The sequence below is a fragment of the Neolamprologus brichardi genome, chromosome 7 (assembly GCF_056152115.1).
Source record: "Neolamprologus brichardi isolate AB-2024 chromosome 7, ASM5615211v1, whole genome shotgun sequence".
NCBI lineage: Eukaryota > Metazoa > Chordata > Actinopteri > Cichliformes > Cichlidae > Neolamprologus > Neolamprologus brichardi.
This window is the reverse complement of record NC_142110.1, coordinates 34,129,742-34,149,872: the sequence shown is the minus strand read 5'-3', so window position 1 is coordinate 34,149,872 and position 20,131 is coordinate 34,129,742. Positions and strand designations below refer to the sequence as shown.

General features: G+C 40.8%; 1 protein-coding gene across 1 annotated transcript in view; it reads right to left on the bottom strand.

Moving 5' to 3' along the window:
• Positions 1-210: 210 nt before the first annotated feature.
• The window catches only part of niban2a (niban apoptosis regulator 2a), a 29,658-nt gene continuing 9,737 nt past the window's right edge, over positions 211-20,131 (bottom strand). Inside the window, exons 5-14 of the mRNA XM_006803520.3 lie at positions 19,491-19,658; positions 9,734-9,849; positions 6,244-6,348; positions 5,994-6,156; positions 4,822-5,009; positions 4,541-4,696; positions 4,195-4,308; positions 3,792-3,899; positions 2,745-2,856; positions 211-2,644 (exon numbers count right to left, since the gene is read on the bottom strand). Of these exons, the coding sequence (XP_006803583.2) occupies positions 1,767-2,644; positions 2,745-2,856; positions 3,792-3,899; positions 4,195-4,308; positions 4,541-4,696; positions 4,822-5,009; positions 5,994-6,156; positions 6,244-6,348; positions 9,734-9,849; positions 19,491-19,658 (2,108 nt within the window). The 3' untranslated portion in view covers positions 211-1,766. The remainder of the gene's footprint in view (positions 2,645-2,744; positions 2,857-3,791; positions 3,900-4,194; positions 4,309-4,540; positions 4,697-4,821; positions 5,010-5,993; positions 6,157-6,243; positions 6,349-9,733; positions 9,850-19,490; positions 19,659-20,131) is intronic.

The following is a 20,131-nucleotide window of genomic DNA, read 5'->3' as shown; positions in this document are numbered from 1 at the left end:
GTTGAAACATGTTTCAGAAGTTCCTGTCTTTTGGTAATTTTTTTTTTTAACTGATTAAGTAAATCACTGACACTAAAGGCTTATACAGATTTGTTCAACTGCTTTATTTACTGTTGCATATCAATAAGATTTTTTTTTTTGGTGATGGCTTCTTTGTTTTTTGTCTCTGAAAAAAAGAATAAAGAGAAAAAGAATGAAGCCGATAAAGTGTTTTGTGCTTTGGTTTTTTTTTGGGTTTTTTTATTCATCCATTTCAATACATATTTTAAGTAAACGTAAGTACAACAAACAGGAAAAAACTGTTTACACCTGAATGTTATAATCCACACAGGTTTTATAATAAATAAAAACAAGGTAGCCCTCCATTGGAAATAATGAATCTGGGTCCTGACTAGATAAAATGGTTACATTAATATTAAATTAACTGCTCAGGATTTAATGAAAAATACGACTTGGTCAGTGTCTCACACACAGAAAAGGGCTAAATATGGACATTCTGTAATACATGGACTATCAACCCAATGTTTAATCATTTCTTACCATAGTTAAAAACCCATTTTTCTACATTTTTCTAATTGCTTTTGCCTCCTTCTGCCCTGTTTTCCCTTTTTTCAAAGGGAATCGATGGTCTAAAGACAGGTGTTGTCTTTTCGAAAAGTAACGATTGACAATGTGTAAGTTCTGTTGCTCTTATGAATTAAAAAAAAAATGTTATTGGGTGTTAAAATGTAAATTGCACGCAGGTCTAACCTTGAGTCTTTCAGTTAGTACATAGCAGGTCTGATCAGGGCAGAATCAGGCAAAAACATTAAATTCAACAACATTCATACTGTTGTGCACATACAGCGCTTCAATTCCCCCCCTTTAGTACCAAATTAACAAGTTCTTTTCATAAAACCACTCATAGAAACTATAAACAAATTATACCCTCTTAAAATAAACGGTTATCTGTAGGGTTGCCAAACAGACTGGAATTAAAACCTATTATCTGTTGTCACATAAAACAAGCTAAATTTACAGCTTGAGATCACTACAGCAGTGTGTATGATGTTAGATGGATGATTTTAAATAAAAGATGTAATATTTGATGCAAGTGATATAAACTAGAATCACTAGAAGCCAAGATTAAGTTTTCCTTCTAATAATCAAGCGGGCTTCCTCCAGAGCTGTTGATGGTTCTTCAAGAAACTACAAGAAGCTTTATTTTTTTAAATGTTTTTAAAAAAGACAACCTTTGTTTTAAAGTTACTGTAGATGTATTTAACATTCCCTGCCTGTTTGTACTGAAATGCATTGAAACATAAAGGCCATAAAGTAAACAAATTGCACACTTGTAAAGTAACATTTTACAAAAAAATAGATAAATACAGATCAGGATGAAGAAGAAAGTATTGCTGTAGCACCCCCTGCTGACCAGATAGAGGCTAAGAACATTAGGCAAGGCTCCGATTACATGCAGTAAAGAGTAAGTTGTAATTACAAGAGCATTTAATGTTACAGATATTCAAATTATTTCCTGCTATTACAAAAAAAACCAAAACTTGGATTGGATATGACTTATGAAGAAAGTCTACACTCACCAATCACCAAATATATGTGTCAAAAAACTGGAGGACTGGGTTCTGGAGTGTGCAATATCAACAGCAACAAAGAAAAGGCATATTTAACCCCTTAAATACAATCCATATTCATTCAGCTTCTCAATATTTATGCATGCTGCCATTCGTCTCTGCAGGTTTCTCCAGTTTATTCGGAGGAATGTCTTCTTATGATAAAACAACCTCCACTTCTACAGGGTCAACGATCTTTTCCTCTCCATTCAGACCATTTGTGATTGGCTGAGGCTCACTGTCAACTGGTCCCTCGCTGGTGGGTGACTGGAAGCCGCTGTCCTCACGTGAGCTGGAGTCTGTAACCAGTGGTGGGGAGGACTCATTATCTGATTCGGCTGCAGAGATCTCTGTAATCTGTTCACTTTCATCTTCCTGCACTGCTATCTCTAGCTCCTCGATGGCGTTCTGGATGGCTGCTTCCTCCTTATCAACTTCCTGCTTCTTGCTCGCTACCAGCTGCTGGAGGATTGCTTGTGGGGATGTCTTCTCTCGCTGAGACCCCTTTGGAACAGTCTCCACCACAGTCACGTCCTCCTCGACCCCATCCTCCACGGTGATGCTGCCAGTGGTCGCCTCTGTTTTGTTGGTGACTTCACTCTGCTCCTCCTTGGACACTGGCACCACCACCTCAACCACCGGATTAATCAAGTCCCTGATTTCATTCACGCTATCAGGAGACTTGGGGCCGAGGTTCTCTGCTTTTCCCAACTGGTCCTCCTCATTCTCCTCCTCTTTGCTCTCAGCATCCTCCTCAGGGATCAGCTCCACCCCTGGGACCTCCAAGCAGGACTCATAGGGCAGAGGCACCCCATCCAGCTGTATCATTGACACCACCTGCTTGCGTTTTCTCCCAAAACCCCTTCCTTCATCTGCACTGCTGACAGAGCCCTCCGGCTCATCACCGCCAAATTTGGTGGCCCAGTCCACCTGGGGGTTTTCCCCAAGCAGGTGCAGGTTGGGGTCGCTGTTGGTCAGAATGATGCTGTCCCTGTAGAGGTTATGCCTCCTCTGCACAGCTGCCTCCTTTACAGCTGGACACAGGGGGGAAAAGGTAAGGCATGTTATTACTGCAGCTATCCATTGATGCCATCATCATAAAAACTGTTTCTAAATCTTGATCCTGGCCCTTACCCATCATTATGTCTTTGGAGACAGACTGCAGCACCACTTCCTCAAACATATTTTCTATCAACAGAAAACGCGAGAAGTCCTCAAAGATTAGCTCCTTGAAACGAGGCAGCTCCTAAGGAAACAGAATTCAAATAAGATCAGGATGTCGTTTCTAGCACCAATCCTTTTAGTTGGTCAGCAGGTGAGGCTGAAATCATAACTCTCAAAAATGCTCTTTAAATGCATCCTCAACTCTTTTTTTCCCTCATAAAGACGACATTTACGTGCTCCCTATACCCTTAATGACGAGTCTGTATTTTATCAGTAAAGACATCTTTTGATGACCATTGCAGCAGTTTTTGGGATACTCCAAAGGTTTGCAGAGGAGGAGATCCCCCTCACTAACTTCTAATAGACAGTCATTTTGTTCTCTGGGCTGGGCTGAAATATGACTGAAAACTGCTCAGCTCACAAAAAAGCTTCAAGCATTACTCATGGCAAAAATTCCTTTTAGAAACACGTCTGCCTAGTGGGCAGCCATTTAACTACGCTACCTCTTTTTCCACCGACGTGATTCAGTGATTGTCGCTAGTTCTGGTGCCAGTTCAAAACCTGTTCTTTAAGTGATTTATAAGAACTAGTCTTCTAGTTTTGAAACTGAACGCTATTGTGAGACAAAAATCAGGACGGATTAATCACTGAATTTCTTTTGGTAGTCATGGGACTGGTTCTAGATTAGACACAAGCATCATATTGATGAAGTAAATAGGATGGGGAAACAGGATGACAACAGGTTTTTTTTATTTTTGTTTATTTTCCCTATGAACTCTATATTTATGCACTTGCAAAAACTGTTTATTTTGCCTTTTTTCCTCAAATGTACATTTGCTGCTTTGGTGATTCATAGGTACTAAATTTTCTACTTTTGCAACCCACTCATATATTGTATGCCGCTTGTGTTTTATTATTTACAGTTTTTATCCTATAAATCCCATAAATTATATGTAATTATATGTAAGGAGAAGTTTGTAAGACAGTTCATTCACTTTTATTTCAAGTGTTACTCACAGGTGAGCAGGATGGCGCGAGCTGCTGCAGCATGTAGGGGATGATGATCTGCAGCAGAGCCTCCCTGAAGAACTTCTTGCGCACCGTGCTGCTGTCATAGTCATATTTCTGACAGGAAAAACCAGAAACACAAACATAGCTTAAGGACATGAATTACCTTTAGCGATTCAGACCTTTCAACACTTATTCTGTGCTGCTGTAAAATCCACTCCTCTTTAGACAGTCATCAAATTAACCTGCTTTGAGTTCATTTGAACTTTGATCGACTCAAACATCATTAACACAAACAGGTTTTTCCTGGAATATCTTATCTGAAAACTGTGAGCAATATAAGAATCATTTTAAAAAATATATATGTTTATTTAACCGTCTCTTTTGATCTTTCCATGTGTTCATGTTTTACCTTGAGAACTCTGTCCTGGCATCTCTGGGTGATCTTGCACATGTCACTGTCTCCCTGGGCCTCTAAGGACTGGTTAAGCAGCTGTTCAAATGTGTACACTGCATTGTCCATTTGCTGTCAAAATGAAATCATTATAAAAAGGTTAGGTGTGCCACAACTCAGATTCAAATTGCATATTCTTTTTTTGGCCAGCAGGTGGCGGTAGACAATTCAGCAGAGGTAGTGTGGATGCTGCTGTATTATAGCTTACTGAGGAGCAGGGAGTGTTGTCAGAGATCCTGACAGGAGTGTGTGATTAAAACTAATATTTCCCATCATATTACAGAGGAGGGTTGTTGCATCTTACCTCCCTCATAAGGATCTGAGCCCTGCTGATGAACACAGATGGACTGGAGACGTCGAACCTCTGCTGCAGTCCCTCCAGGTTGAGCTCTTCCACCTTCTCGTAGCAGCTCTGCATTTTCACTGGATGGAAGGCAAGCATTGACAGCCTTTCCATGTTCTGAAAGAAAGAGAGACAAGAGCAATGTGGTGAGTGCAACTGACCCAAGGAGGGAAAGTTAACAACAAAAGGCTGACTTCTGATTTAGGATAACGCAGGTTGGACATGCCTTTTCAGGCACTAACCTCTCCCATTTTTTCTTTGCCCCCTCCGTTGAGTGAGTTCTTGCTTATCTCCACCATCTCCCTGAAGAAAACATCCCTGACCTCGGCAAAACCTCGGCTGGTGGGGTCCATCAGCGCCTCCAAAATGGAGTTGATGTAGGGCTGGATGTTGGTCCGCAGGATCTGCTCTGCTTTTGGAAGCACTAGAGCTGCACAACAGAAGCAATAGATGAAGGATGGAAGAAGGGGGAAAAAGTAGTTAGTTACTGAAGCTTGTAAACAAGCGACGCATGCTGATGACAAGAAAAACAAAGGTGTGGCACCGACTTCAAATGAGCTGTGCTAGAAAGTCACAACAATATCAGAGATATTATTTGGTCGTTGAAATGGTTGGTATGCATGTGGTGACATTTAAGTAAACACATTAATGCTGCTTCCATGGAAGGGCCACACCTTTTGTTTTATGGTTTTTCTACCCAGTGTAACGCAATGCAACTGCAGATGCTAAAAAATATAAATATAAAAATAAATCATAGCTACAGTTACACCTGATGAAGCTATGCATAAGCCTCACATCCCTTACATAACCCTTTGTTATTTTGCTCAGTTGATTTACAAAGTCAGAAATGGCCTTTGCAGTGCTGGTGAAGGAATGCAGTTCCTCCACTCAGTGGGAGCTCAGTGGGAAATGGTACACACGAAGGAAACAACCAGCCTGCGCCAAAGACCGGGTACTCTGCTGCTTTAGAGCTCAGCACGCCAAACAATATGTGAGTTACAGTGGGCAAAACAAGCTGTGACAACAATGTGCAAACGCCAGAAGAAGTGGAAAATGCCTGCTAAGGAGGGAGGTTTAGTTACAGAGTTACAGGACCTGTTACTAAATGTCCAAAAAGGGTTTTCAGAATTTTGAGCATGCGGTGATCAGACTAATCACTCCTCTCTGCCAAAACCGCTGATTCAGAGAATCCACAGCTACATGTCACAGAGTCAAATAGTGGGCGAACAATAAAGCACACATCTGTGATCGAGGGGGTTACGTGTCAAGTCACAGCGAGTACCGAGTGAACCATTTTCAACAGCATCCTGCATACACACCAGTGAGGATGTAAACTGAGGCAGTGTACGGAAATCTAGCTGGGGTACTTTTTATGTCTGTGACAGCTGAAACTGGAATATCTTCCTGCTGATACCTCGGATCTTGCTGCTGACATGTTCTTTAGACGTGATGATCTGGTCCATATCGGTCCGCAGCCTGGCGTCTAGTGGGCCTCTCTGGGCCTCGCAGGCTTCAACCAGAGCTTGGTACTGCCCGGTGGTCTGAGTCAACACCTGCTTGTACACGGCATCCGATATCTGGAGGAGTTCAAGAGCATAAATGGTTTGCACTGGTTGACTTGTGTGTTTTTTACAAGTTTACTGTACAGATTGACAGAAACTCACCAGCATCCAGTTCTTCTGCCTCTGCTGCATCTTCCCCTTCAGGCGAGGGACGATCATGTTTCTTATGTCAGGGTGGAGGGTCTCCATCACCAGATTAGCCAAAATCTGCGCACACACAACACGTAGAATAAATGCTTTTAGATTTATAATTAGATTGACTTGCAAAAATGTCATACTATGAGTTATGAAATCATCTGCCTGTCCACAGCTAACATGATGATATAGTTACTATATGCTGACCAGCTAAAGAAAAACAAAAAAATTGAGCCTAAAAATAAGCTCCTCTTTCCTGTATGGCTACATGAACACAGTGGGACACTGGGAGGCAGGAAGGCTGCTTTTACTGGCACTGCCCTCACAACTGACAAACACTCACGAAGCTCAGATCCTCCATGATGCTTTAACTAAGCTAAACTAAATATTTGATGATGGCTATGTTGCTGGGTAATGAACAGCCAGACAAAAGCAGCAAAGATTTTCCACGCAGCGGGCTTTACAAATAACAGATATGTTGTAGCCCGAAATCCAGCAGCGTTTTTTTTCTGTAGTGTATTTGCTCTATTGATTGCTGATATGTTATCCTTCACTGTATAACTTGACTTTAAATTTACAAGGCCATAAAAGCCGACCCTATTCAACCTCAAACAGGCTCACTGATATCAAGATTAAAATGAAAGAAGTTATCCTCTTAGTACAGCAAGCATTAATGGAAAGTAAAGGTCTTTGCTTTTTCTGTCGCAATAACGGTTCAAGCTGTTAACTGTTATTTCAACTGCTGTTCTGTCTGCGTCTTTGGTTAAAATGTGGGATACAAATGCAGTCACGTATAAAGTGCGACACCAGGTCAGATGTAGCCCGAATTTCATAAACCAGAGCGAGATGAGGCAGTCGGAGTCAAAATTACAAGTACAAGCTACATTTAGACCAAACATTTGATGTTATTTGGGGTGTTATTCCATGTTTGTCTCTATATTTACTGTAGTAAGTTAAAATTGGATATTTTTAAAGGGATGCTGCCAAAAACTAGCACTAGCACACTGCCAGAGAAATATTTGAAATACAGTACAAATCAAAACCCTCATAGCTAGCCTAGACATATACCTGCAATTAGTTACCATGGTAACTCTGGCCCTTTTGTGAAAGGCCTTGAATTTAAACCACTAAAGCCCTGCCCCTCTGATTTGATCCTTTATGCTAATCTGCTGTTGCTAACGTAGCATTTCATTGAGGAGTTAGTCCTCCAGCAATATGAGCTGGAGGCCTGTTCTGTGGGAGAACTGGTTTGATGTTCTGGCTGTATCACCAGTGAAGTTTGAACGACACCTGGAGGGTTTTTTTAGGCTCTCTGTGCCTCCATGAGTTCAACAAGGTCAGTAAATGTTTGCTTGCAAACTGTATTCATTGCCTCTGTTTGCGTTTGTAGGCCTGCAAGTAAACCATAAAGCTAACAGCACACACCACTAATAACAATGACAATGGCTCAGTTATGGTCAACTTATATTTCCCCAGTGAGCCTGTTTCATGCTTTAAGGCTTGTTGATGGTTCTCTGTTAATGCCGCTTCCAGCTACCTGTGTGCTGCATTCACTGCTTGTTGTTTTCACACAGCTACTTGGATTGTTTGAATATAATGAGTGTTGGGGCAGATTTTGTCACCCGCCCCCCCCCTCTGAGACATTTCCTACTGGCTCAGTGACAACACTGGTCTTAAGTAGAAGTTAATGTTTTTAAGTTGCTTTAGAAAATTCAAACAGCCCGTTTGGCATCACGGTGCATGGCTTTTATTAGTGGAAGGTTAATCATAACCACAGAAGTACTGGTGAGTGTTTGCTTCATTATTTTCCCTTATAATAAATGTAAAAAGCCAAGCTATATAATAGGAATCAGAAAAATGATTGACTACATCTCAATAAATACCCTGGAGACATAACCCTGCCATCTGTTTCAATTAAGAAAATATTTGAACCCATACAAAGGATTCCTTTGTATTACCCATGGTGCTCCATCTCTACTTGGAAATTAGGCCTGAAAACATTGAACTTTACATAATGGAACAACGAGGAAATTTTACCTGGAGGCACTGACTGTGTTAAAGGTTTTTTTCAGAATTATTTTATGGTTGGTTTTTGTAGCAAAGGATAAAAGTGGTTGCATAAACTGGCTGTATTTCTCTCTTAATTCCCTATAGATGTTTATCCAAAGTATTTGTAGCATTACGTGCATGAGCCTTAATGCCAGCGTCTCTGTTAGACTGAAATAAAAGGAACATTTGGCCCCTTAACAGTAGAAAAGCCCAACCTACATCTATATCACATTTCTATTCAGTGTCCATGTGGCATGGAGTAAACACTGTAATGTTCAGGAAAACTAAATATTAAACTGACATTTAGACTGAAAGTGTTTATAGCTAAAAGGTGGCTGCCATAAACACAGGGCTGTACTCGGCTCTGGCAAAGACTGAGACTAGGTCCTTGTAATTGCTGGTATGTGGGTTGAGGTGTTTTTGGCCTCTTTGAAGGATTTGTGTAGGTGCATTCTTGCTCTCTGATGCTAGGAGAGGGTGTGTGTTTCATTTGTCATCGTGGCCTCTCAACAGCTTCACCTATAGCCCTGACCTGCACTCTGAGCTACTCGCAGAGAAAGATTAATTGCTCCTGAAAATGTCTTTTAACCATAACCTGCAGCAGTCTTGTTATTTTGAGTTGGTGTCAGAGCAGCGGCACAGAAAGAAATTAAGGTGTGGCCCCGGAAAACTGTTCCCTGACAGAATCTGTGAGCAGAGTTAAACTTCCTGAAATGAGGCACTTATCATTCATTCTTTGTGCCCCGGCTGGAGTTTTTTCACATGTATTTATGTTAATTTAACATCCACAAGCAACGTCAGCCACTGGTAAAGGGTTTACCCAGGTTGTGGCATTATGTAGTGTACAAAAGGTTTATGATTACGGGTCAGCATTTTCAGCAGTTAGTTTCTGTGTTGCCTGACTTGACAAAAGCCATTTTAACAGAAATGATTTAAAAAATAAACCCCACTCATCGAAACACCTGATTTTTGGGGGCCAAATAAAACTATGGGATAATGTCTGACTTGGACAAGTCAGCCAGGTATATTGACTGCTGCCCAACTGCATTTTGTGACTCATTCAGCATTTTTAATCTATTTAAGAGAAGGATGCCCACGATCCACTTACTAGTGATTAAGCAGTTAGCCTCAGGCCTAAATATTTTCCCTACTGCTAGTTACTTTTGTGCCAGTCTTCCGCATCCTCTCCAAAAACAGTCTTATAGGCTTCTTGGACTGCCAGTAGTCCTTGTTCTGTTTCCCAGCACATTAACCAGTTCTGTGTGTTGAAGATTCTGGTCAGAGTGGTACTGCGGCTCAAAGTGACTCTCCAGCTCACACTATTTACTGTCACAAAGTATATAAAATATCTATAACTCATTGTAGGTGCTGTGGAAATGTGTGGTATTGTGATTTATTTGTGATTAACCTGTGGTGGTGTTCCACACATCATATCCCAGGTCCCGTATTGTCCTCGGGCTTGTCTGTGGAGTCTCACAGCGTCGGTGAATGCCGGCGTCTTAACAGTGCAGTTCTCCGGCAGACCTGTCGGGGGCAGGGAAGAAATGGGCAAAAGTTGAGAAACAAGATATCATCCTTTCTCTATTCATGAGAATACTCAGCAGACTGAAAAGTGTCTTAGTAATTGGGTGCTGGATGATGTCTTTGTAGTGCAGAATAAAGGGTGTGGTGCTGCTTTATCGCAACAGTTTCTGCAACACCAACAAAAACCGTTTCCATCACATCTGAGTCACTCTGTGGGACAGTCTGGGAGTCTAATTTTGGTCAGCGGTATATTCAGTCACGGTTCCTGGAGTGTGTCATCTCTCAAAACAGGAAGTAGCTGGTTTGTTGAAGGACAGATTCATATGGTTGCTATGGTTACAGCCCCTCGCAGTTGACAGGACAATAGAAACGGCTCAGAAAGCACTCGGCCGCATGCGTGCATTTTTTAGGAAGTTTGTTCTTATCTTGTAGCTGGTGTGATGAAAATACACCCGGAGCTGAAGTCAAGCGCGGCTTCTCTCACTTATTGTCAAGGTCGGAGCATAAAAGGACTGAGTGCGGAAAGTCATGCATCCCACACAACAGTATAAACAGGTGTGTGGAATAAAACATCCCTGTAATTAGCAGCTTGTTATTCAGAGCAGTTCCCCCTTTCAATAAAAGTGACCAATGTTTCAGTTGTGTTTTCTCTGTTGCCAACAAGAAAGAAGCAGTCCTTTGTAATTAAAGAAGTGATTTACAGTTTTTTTTTCCAACTAGGCTTTCATTAAAATTACATATTGTAAATTTCTGTCTTTAAAAATACATTCAAAATATCACAGAATGTTTCATTAAAACAGAATGTGAAGAACCAACTGCTGTTACTTTGTCAAAAACACCTATGTTGACAAGATATCGGCTAAAGTTGTGCTACAGCTTGGCTCTACTTTCAAGCAACACCACTTTGTACTACAACATGGTGCAGAAAATCAATGTGGCCTTTAGCCCAAACACAACTTTTATTTCCAGAATATCCAAAGCCTGCTGTCTTCTGCTTCTGCATCATCAGTGGAGCCAAGGTGTGGTGGGTTAAGCTGACCCCATTCCTGCAAGGTAGTGTTTCCTGACTCAGAACATGTAAACACTTTTACTTGATTGAGCCAAGATTGGAAAAAAATACATTTAGTGTCTGGTACTATTACTTATGACAAAATCAACTAGTATTTATCACATTATTTGAAATGGATATACTGCAGTTATATAGAATTTTCTAATAAAATGATCAACCCTAAATGCTCCATGACTTTTTAAAAACTATGCATGTACTAACTGTATAAAATATCTAAATATCTGTGTTGATATTTTAGTTTTTTCACCTTTTGTAACAAAAAAACTAAAAAAAACTTTATAAAAAATATATATTGGCTTTTAAAGTCTATCAGGTTTCATGGCATTCATTCAAGTCTGCACAAACTTGGTGGTGTACATTAAAGGCCATGTTTGCTGACACCAGTGTTCAGCTTAAGGGAAAGATCAGCTGAATAAACATTATTTTATTAGAAAAAAAATAGAAGAATTTCCTCATGTTTACATGCTGACCTTTGTGCCAGTAGAATTTATACCAATAATGTTTATGATTGCAGGTTGTGCCAACTCAGCCATTACAACCATTAATATATTAAAAATCAGGTGACGTCTTAACTGTATTACTGTGTAACATTGTCAAGATCTGTCTATGTACTGGAGCCTGTCAAAACATCTTTCCCAGTGTTTATTCCTACTGTTTCCGTGACGCTGACTTGTCTTGAAGTGTCAGTAATGAGGTAACCGAAGTAGCAAAGTGTCCTGTTCTACAAATGGATGAATGGTTTGTTAGCCCGAGCATTCCTGAGTAGTGAACTGCTGTCTGTGAAGTCTACAGTGCACAAGGCCCACCATCCCCATGTGAGTGTTTCTTCTGTGGCTGACTCAGACGAGGTTGACAAAGACAGGAAGTTACCAAGAAGGAGTGAGGAGGGGGAGGGGCAGAGCCAGACAGGAAGCATTCAGCGAACAAATTCTGATGAAAAGCTGAGGGCTGGGGTCGCTGGTTTGTTTTGGCGCATGTTTTAATGAGAAGTCATTGGGCACTGAAGCTAGAAGCACAATGGTGGCACTAAGTTAAGATGGCTGCGATGACAGGTGGCAAGCCGTCATTAGGATGTGAAATGCAATGAAACGCTGTTTTATGGTTTACCAGACAGGTGATAACTGTCGCCGTGTGGAAAAATACTTTCTGCTGTTTTCAAGAAAGTGGTTGATTCAATGATAAACAAAAGGTTTATTTTAACTGGACAGAATAACCTCGGATGTAAAGTAATTGCCATTGAGCAGTAGGACACATGTTAGGCTGCCGTTTCAGCTATAATTGAACAGCCTCCACTCGCCTTCGTTACACTCACAACCCACTGACCCCAAAAGACCTTCAACATCAACATAACAGTGTCGTCATTCATTTATAAGAACAGAATAAAATCCTTCTCACGGTGTCCACAAAAAGACCATTTGGATGGCCTTGACTCAAGCAACTCAGTCGCTTCCAGCTGCTGAGTGAATAACTTTGGGAGGGAGATGGGCTACTAGAATACTGATCTTCAAAGTCAGTCAGACTAAGAAGGTAAATATGGGAAGTGTTATTTCATCTGAATGCAGCACAGGTCTCAAGTCAGAGTAACTGATAGATGATTTAGTTTAGTAACTGTATCCAGAAATACTGACTAAACAGAAGTAGCAGTCATCATAGTGATTCAGTGACCCCCTCTGAAACCCAAGCTCCTCCTCTTTTTCCGTAGTTGATGCTTGGAAGTTTTCAACACTTGCCCGACAAACTCAATGATGTGCCTGTCGCTTGTCTTGTCACAATTTCATACCAAAATAATACAAATATTCCTTTCTCACAAAATCAGTAAAGTTTTGTTGTTGTTTAGATGTGAAAAAGCATTCACAGATGAAACAAAAAATATCTGGATCATGTTTACAATTGCAAAAAATATGATGTGATAGAGCAAAATGGATATTTTCAAATAGACAACCCTAAATTAGTAAAAAAAGAATGCTAGATTTTATACAGCAACTGTAATCATAGCCATAAAATGTTAATGTAGCGATAATAACTAGCCACTTGGCCTTTTAAAGCTCAGTGATTAGCCACTGAGAGGGCCCTGGGTTGAAATGTAGGGCCCTTCTGTGTGGACTTCATGTACATGTGTGGGTTTTTCCCCACGAGCTCCAGTTTTTCCCATTGTTAAAAACAGACTAGGGTCATTCTGCTCATCTGATCCCAGGCCATGCTCATAGCAGTAATTTTTAATGTCAAACATTTTCACATCACGGTTAAATGAAGGTAATTAACAACAAATGGCGTTCATGATCCAGAGATTAAGTAGGGTCCTTTTTTTCTTTCACATTTCAGTTTTTCTTCTACAGCCAGCATGCTGTTGAAAGATAAAGCTGCATTCCCTTCTGGGTGATGGTTAGATAAGCGCGCACAGGTGTTTATTATGCTGCACCTGATATTTAACTGTCCCCTAGTTCAGCTTAGAGCAACTCTTCAAAAGTATAAGACACACAACTTGTAGTTACTTAGTCATCAACCGGGTGACATCATACCCGCTGCCTTGGGTTTTTTTTTTTTTTAAAGGTACATGTGTGTTTTGTTTAAATCCAGAGTAACAAACTACCAAAAGAATGACTGACAAAGCTACAATTGCCTTAACTTTGCCAAAAGTGTTTATGTATTGCGTCGAAGAGATATTAGCTGAGGTTGAACCAGGCTGTACTTTTGTGTAATACTGATCTGTACCACCAGATGGTGTAGTGAGTCAAGGTAACCTTTATTTAACCAGCATATTCCTATCTACAGCTATCCCCTGGCCAAACACCAAGCCCCTTGAGGAAACGAGGGTTGCTCAAAGAAATGGCAGTTAAATAGCAGCACACAGGTGAGAACATCTCAACACACCCATGTGTGAAATGCTGCCCCTGCTGGTGAAAGTTTTACCTAAATTCTGTAGGTGGTAAATGCAAAATGTACCTCATTAATTATGTTTAAAAACTTGCCCCAGTGTTCACTTATATGAGACGCGTTGTCACAATATTGGTAGAAACCAATAATAAAATGGCTCCCTCACTGGGACATTGGAGAAGCTACATCTCAATACAGTCCCTAATGTTACTGTATCACAGATCATTAGATATTTCAGTACATCCTACACACAGTCTTATCTGCCCTACCTCATAGCAAGAAATCTGAAATATGTCTGAGTCATGATGTCGTTATTTTTAGATCATTCAATGAGCTCATGCGAATGTGAGGCATCTGTCATCAGTCTGTCCTTCCAGAATTCACAAAAGCCACCACCCCTCAAGAGCAATGGTAAGGTTTTAGTAAAATGACATTCATTTGTTCTGGGCATGACTGACTGCGAACCTCCTTGACTTCTCAGTGATTCTAATTTCAAACTATTTGAATTTGTTTGTAAAGCCAACTGATGGCAACAAAACTTGTAACATTCTTTCTGTTCCTCACACATAACAGGAAATTAAACTGCACATGAACTGCGATAGATCATGAAGGATGAGCTAATACATCCCTGACGTTCTGGTCAACTCCTCTTAGCCTGCTAACAGTAATGAGAACACACCCCATTCAGGATGAGCAGCTAAACAAATGCGTACCAGATGAAGTTAAAGAATAGATGGCAGGTTTTTTGCCCCCTTAAGTATTATTTTTAATATTTAAAGGCATGCACTGGGACCACATCACCAGTGTGATTTGCTTGAAAAGTGAATTTTCTGCATTCCTAGTTTGTTGGGAAAAGAGAAATGTCCTGTTGGTGCCAAGAGAAAGAAGAAATATTTCTGGACAATCTGCCAGGCCAGTAAACCGCTACACATTCGCCATGTGTCTGAACCAAGCTAGATCAAGGAGCAGATTAGAGTTCCTCTGCACTGTGTGTCTGTGTGTGTATGTATACTGTGTATAAATAGCACATGTGGCAGCACTTACCACGCTCTTTTTATTTAAGGCATTTCCCCTCCCTGCCTTTCTCACCATGCTCTGGTTGACGGGACTGTAGCAGAAGCCAGGAGTTTGAGTTCCCAGGCCTTCATCTTGACAAATGTGTCTCTTTTTATTTATTCGACAAGTCAAAGATGATCTGAGACTTCATCTTCAGACCACCTGGCTTCAGAATAAAGAGGTTTTCCAACATTTCCTTTCTTCCTTCGAGTCAAAGTGCTGCTGCTGCTGCTTCCACTGACATGCATGAGTAGGATTTCCCCATATGGTGCAGACCCGTGGAACCAGCCAAACCCACAGTACAGTAAACACTCGCTGAAACATACCATCAGCTGCAGACTTCACAACCATGACTGAATAGGTCCTAACATGCCATTTTAAACTCCTGAGGCCAGCAGCAGTGAATGCAGGAGGCCTTGCGTTTGTTCATTTTGCATGTTGGCACAGCATGATGTACGGTAACAGTGCCATGTAATCCATTATGCCTCTATTTTGAACTACACTGCATGCAGAGAAGCGCGATGCTCTTCTACTTTAACTTCTACTTAAGTTATAAACCTGGATTTATTGTTCTCTGAATTTTCCCATTGTAGGTCTGTTCTTGTTCAGTTAATTAGTCTGTGGTCTGTGGATCAGAGCAGAGGAAGGCTGACTGGTTTTGGAGGCTATGGGTGTGGAGAGTTGATGGTTCTCTAGCGGGAAGCTTGAAGCAGGCTTTGACTATATGACTGTGATTCCCTGCAGCATGGACAGCTTTCTGCAGGTCAAACAGCAACAAAACTAAACCAATTTGGGGATGAAATAATAATTTGAATTATCAGGAAATATCTTGATTTGCATTAAAATCATTGAGATGCAAAAATAATGTAAAATTATAAACTGAGACCAATGGTGATGAGGTCAAAGTGCTTTTAGTTGCTTCTAACTAGTGTAGTAAAAATAAAATTCTGGATTTACATAGGGTAGTCTTCTACCAGGTCCACTTTCAGTCATTACCACATTTTACTCTCTATGAGGATAACTACAGTGGAGTGGGGGCAGGGACAGTTCTTTCCTGAAACTCGAGGACCCAGACTGTGGTTGCACACTACATTTGAGTGCATGACGTGACACCTTAAAGCGGACCTCTCATGCTCATTTCCATCCCTGTACTTTTATTCTCATACTCTTTTGAAGTAAAGATTGAATTGACCCTTTCCTCACTTTTCTACACCCTGACTTCCTGTCCTTTTTTCCTTATCACAGATTTCTTTTTGTATTCCTTTATCACTTAACTGAAATGTTGGCTTGGTTTCCTTTCCAGAAAAGCCCAAACTCTCACATTTAAGTGTGTCTTTAAAATAAATCTTTAAGTCCTGAGGTTTTAGTTTTATGCAGTTTAACTGGATGTCAGTGATGGCACCAAATTTCAACCTCATTTTATTGGCTGCCCCTCATACACTGAAGGTTTAAACAACAGCTAGGTGGCAATGACACAGTGTGCCTTAGTTCCATGTTTAGCATCAGCCTCCACCATCGTTAAAAGTACAGATGTATGACAGAAAATCAGGAACATAATTACATGGTATGGGTCCCCTTTAACTTTGGAACTCTGTGATTTAAAATGAATGAACTGACAACATGCCTGAAAGCATGCCTAGCTGCTGATTTCTTATAGCGATAGCTCAATTATAAGGGTGAATTGCCACATCCCATCTCGGTAGCAGAACTGGTGTGTAAAATGTGTCAAAGTGACTGGTGTGTAGTCACTTTAACATGTTCAGACCAGCTTTTGGTTTCATCCATGCACACATTACATCACTAGTCTCTCTGACACAGTGAGAACATCCAGCTGCTGTAGGTCCATCTCTCAGCAGCATAGTAGTATAATACTGAGCTTAAAATGCTGACCAATGACATGTGCTGGTGATGATGTCACCTGTTAGAGGAGCTGATTAGCAGGGCGCTTTGCAAATCACCCTGTTAAGGTGATGCAAAACAGTACCCAATTGTTTTATAGGAGAATTGTTAGAGCTAAAGCAACAAGAATTTTAGTGCATTCAAATATGCCTTTGGTGTGTCAGCGTGAACATTTTAACTTGTGGTTTCCGCTTATCAAAGCCAGCTGAATGGTGTCTGTGTTCCGTTAAGGACAGCTTTGCATGTAGCATCTATGCTGATACCCTTTTATCCTCTGTACCGTGACTAATACGGTCTGTTTTATGCTTAATTGCCTAAATCGGTCATAATTTCAAACTTGAGTACATACATGTAAACTCTACCTTCAAATATGTCTAAGAGAGACCTTTAACTACTGTCTATTTGTATGACTGAATGAGAATACTAAGAACTAAAAGTGCAAAGGTCAAGTCAGAAAACCATATATCCTTCTTCCCAAGCAGAGTTTTTTATGCCATCTGGTTGTCCTCAGAGCACTGAAGTGAAGCAGTATGTGTGCACAAAGCAGAAAAAACATGAATACAAGTTCACACACCCAAAGAGCAGCGAGGTTACCTTTAACAGCCACGGGGACGCTGTGCTGCTTACAACATATTCGCTAAGCCCAACCTTGGAATGTGCGGCAAAGACTCTGACACTTACTGAGCATGCCCAGACAGGCAGTGTTTGGGAGTAACAGGTGAGTTGGTACAGAGTTGATCAAAAAAGTCAGTTGCTGACTTCTAATTCCTTTTTTTGGAACAGAAGGTACAGAGAAACTAAATACATCACGCGCTGGATGTATTTAAATGAATACAAATGCAAACAGCTGTGAGCATCGTACTGTGTGGTTAAGCACAACGCTTAAATTCATGCAACATGGCTGGCTGGCAAAATGGTTGGCTCTTCTGCCAAGGCTGAAAGAAACTGAATCAGGTTGAGCAACCTTGTCAGCCCGGTGATGATCTTGGCGCCATTTATTTAGTATTTTAAATTCTGTGAACGAAGTTTAGTTGCATTAATCGTGACACAGAACTGTTTAAGCTGCATTGGATACAGCTGTACAAACTATACACACGGGTGATTGGCATCTTTCTGTAAGTGCTGAGTGATTTGATGCAGATGACTTGATTATCACAGTGACACCTAATGTGATCAATGCACTTACTTAAAACACAAGTAGGGACAACTTAACTGCATGCTCTGCCAACCGAGAGGATCCAAACAAGCCAGATCACTTTCAGTGCAGCAGCAAATCGTTCAAGTTTGTATTTTTCATTTTTAAAAAAATAAAAAATCTCATCTCAAGTGAGGCACACTGAATGTAAGACTGCATACACGTGCAGTCATACCACAGAAACTGGTGCCCGTGTTCCTCTTGCCAATCAGAGCTCGACTTTGCAGCCAATGTGCAAATTAGCTATTGGAAGAATGCGGGTCATTTATATCACGGTGCTGCCAAAACATAAATCTCAAAATAGTCCTGGAAAGCCAAGTGTTGCCACACACACACACACACACAAAAATGTATTACACCGTTGTTTGCACATCCTCCAGGATGTCTCATCTATGTCTTAATAACAATGACACATGAGTCACACCTTTGCAAGAAAGAAACTAATATGAAGAGGAGTACTCCACCCTAATTAAACAATTGATCCTTTGACTGTGAAATTAAATGCTAAAAGTGCCAACAGTGCTGTATCCTCCAGAACACCGTAAAGCTCAAACAAAAGCTATGAAAAGGATCTCAGTGAAGGCAGCAACTGTATTGTAATGTCTTAGTGGTGAAATTTCTCATTTAACAATGAGTTTCAGTTCAACTTATTCATTAATTCATTCTAAATAGTGACAAATGAGTTACAGTGTTTGGAAACTTGAGGCTAACTACAAATATTTCACAAATGAATTGGGGCAGCAGCACGTTGGTGTAGGTTAGCTTTAGTTAGCTAGTCTTCCCTGTAGCTGCGTTTCCTCAGAGTACTCGAAATTTTTCTGACATGCACGTTGAGGTGTAGGACATCCAATTATTCTAAACTGGCAGTAGTTGTGTTTTTCTGTCTTTTGTGGCTTTGTGTTAGCCCTTAAGTTGTACACACATGGTTGAAGTGCAGAGTATCACATAGTATTGCCATATCATTTTTTAACACATTAGCAAATTTCTACATTATGCTTTCTAAAGAATATTGCCAAATCATGACGTTGTACCTATCCATTTCCTTAAGGCACAAAGTAATTGGAATGGGACTTTGGGGGTTGACCTTGTACTTAAGCAATCAAAAATAGCCTAGAAAACAAACCAGAAAGCTACTTTTCTCTCAAACATAGAATTGTTTCTCTTGTGTTTCTAATGTTGTCTACTATTTGAGCATTTGGTTTCAGAAGCTCGTCTTGACTGTAAATGATGCACAGAGTGTAGATCTGATCCAATGGCAACAACATTTACAAAACAAATACACCCCATTCCTTCAGCATTTCATGTGCACAGATCGACCTGCTCACTCAGATGGCATGTAAAAGCTTCACACTGTGACACACACCCTCATCTGAACTGCCAACAAAGGTACAGAGGAAGAGAGGTTTGCCAAGGTGGAGAGAGAAACGCACTGCTCATGCTCAGAAGATGTACATATGATCCGAATTGCATTAACTTCACACAGCCTCTGGCTTTCTAGTCGTTTCTGTCGCTTCCGATTTATGTGCTGCTTTGTGTTTGCATTGTTACCATTGTTACTGTCTCTGACGCAATCCTGCAGCACAGCGTGCCACTTCTTCTGCTCCTTCTCGGTCATCACACAGAAGTAGTGGTGGCGGGCATATGGGTGCCACAGGATGAGGGGGAACCCGGTTGCACACTTGATGAATGGGTTACTGCCCACTTTGGCCTTGACACCTGCAATGGACCAGATGATGAATTGAGATTTCAAAAGCACTTTAGGAGAGGGAAATAATGATGTTTAATATTATTATAACAATCCGACAAACTGTGGAGGGGGAAAAAGATACTAATGACATAAGTATTTATTTTTGTAGACATGTGACGCTAATCGTGTGATAACTTTCCACCATTATAGATGTACGGACAATCATGGTCACATTATAGGGTTAAACGAATAAGGTCCCAGTCACACAGACTTATAGTCGAGTCAATAGCTGTGTCCCAATTCAGGGTCTGCATGTTTGAAGTACGCATTTTAAGTGTGATTACGTCACCGCCACGCGACGACGGCTGTCCCAATTCGAAGTGTACTTCAAATGCATACTCCAAATGCGCCGTCGATTTCCCCAAATATCAAGCGTGGTCCCATATATCCCACAATTCATAGCGCGGCAGTGGGTGTGGATAATTTCACCGCAAAATATGGC